We start from the raw sequence: 1,510 nt of genomic DNA, 5'->3' as shown, positions 1-1,510 counted from the left end.
GGGAGACAATGAAGTACTCTACTCTTCCTTCGATGAAGTGTGTTGCGTTTTATAGCTAAGGGTTGTATTTTGCTTTTATCAGAGCTGCTTTCCTATTGTATTAAAGGGGTGGATGATAAGTGCTTATCTGTACTTATTCATGCGCTATGTTCATCATTGATTTAGGTATCTCAAAAACATTCTGACCGAAATAGACGAACGAAAACAATCTTACCAGAAAAAACCCCAACAAAAACCTCTGACTCCCTCCTCACTCCCTCCTCACCCCCCTCCCCCTCCCAGGTATCGCCATCAACAAAGACGGGATCGTGTACGTGGCTGACGGGCCCAACATAAGGAGGATAACTCCTGACGGGCTGATCACCACACTCATAGGTACACAGGCACAGCCCAAGGACTGGACCCCGATGCCCTGCGATGACATCATACCGGCGGAAAGGGTAGGAGATTTTTATAAAATTTTTAAAATAAATTTTTGTGCTTTCCTCATGTTGTGACAGATTGGTCATCCTGAAGTGGCAATACAGCATGTAGAAGAACAAACACATACTTACACTTATACAAACACACAAACATACACATACACAAACATGCGCATGCACACACACACCCACACACACATACATACATACGCACACACTCACACACTCAAACATACACAGGCGCTTGACGCATAAATACACACAAACACACACACACACTTTTAGCAGCTCTCCAGACAGCCGTAGGCTTTAAACAAACACACTGACAAGACCAAAAGTAGGCCAAAAGTGACCCAAAAGGCGCGCTGTCCACTGGCGATCGCCTGACCAGCTCAAAGTGTGGGTCTCAGAGCTAATGATTCAACTTGAAACTGACCGTCAGATCAATACCCGGGGTGCCTCCTCATCTTTCTCTGTCTCTGAGCTCATTTCTCTCTCTTCTCTCTATCTTTGTCTTTCGTTGTCTCTTCTCTCTATCCTTGTCTTTCTCAGTCTCTTCTCTCTATCCTTGTCTTTCTTAGTCTCTTTTCTTTATCCTTGTCTTTCTTTGTCTCTTCTCTCTATCCTTGTCTTTCTTAGTCTCTTCTCTTATATATATATATATATATCTCTCTTCTTTCTATCTCTAACTCTGTCTGTCACTCTGTGTCTGTCTCTCTCTCACTCTCTCTCTCACTCTCTCTCTCTCTCTCTCTCTCTCTCTCTCTCTCTCTCTTTCTCTCTTTCTCTTTCTGTCTTTGATCTCGGCAGTGTGTGTGTCTCTCTCACTCTCTCTTTGATGTCATTTATCTCAGTAATCGGATCTCTCTCTCTCTTTCTCTCTCTCTCTCTCTCTTTCTCTCTCTCTCTCTCTCTCTCTCACTCTCTCTCTCTTTTTTTTTGTGTCTTTGATCTCGCTCTCTATCTATCTTTATCTCTGTGTGTGTGTATGGGTATGTGTGTGTATGTGTGTGTGTGTGTGTGTGTGTGTGTGTATGGGTATGTGTGTGTGTGTTTGTCGTTATCACTCCTTCTCCCGTTTCTCCTCT

General features: G+C 43.5%; 1 protein-coding gene across 1 annotated transcript in view; it reads left to right on the top strand.

The window, feature by feature from the left end:
- LOC101861738 (teneurin-m) overlaps window positions 1-1,510 on the top strand; it is a gene marked incomplete at both ends in the record, with an annotated part of 34,331 nt that overhangs the window by 15,000 nt on the left and 17,821 nt on the right. The window contains 1 exon segment of the mRNA XM_035970482.1: window positions 283-440. Coding sequence (XP_035826375.1) covers window positions 283-440 — 158 coding nt within the window.

Source organism: Aplysia californica, unplaced genomic scaffold (assembly GCF_000002075.1).
Source record: "Aplysia californica isolate F4 #8 unplaced genomic scaffold, AplCal3.0 scaffold00271, whole genome shotgun sequence".
Classification (NCBI taxonomy): domain Eukaryota; kingdom Metazoa; phylum Mollusca; class Gastropoda; order Aplysiida; family Aplysiidae; genus Aplysia; species Aplysia californica.
Note: the sequence above shows the minus strand (reverse complement) of the source record. Positions and strands in the feature narration are given on the sequence as shown.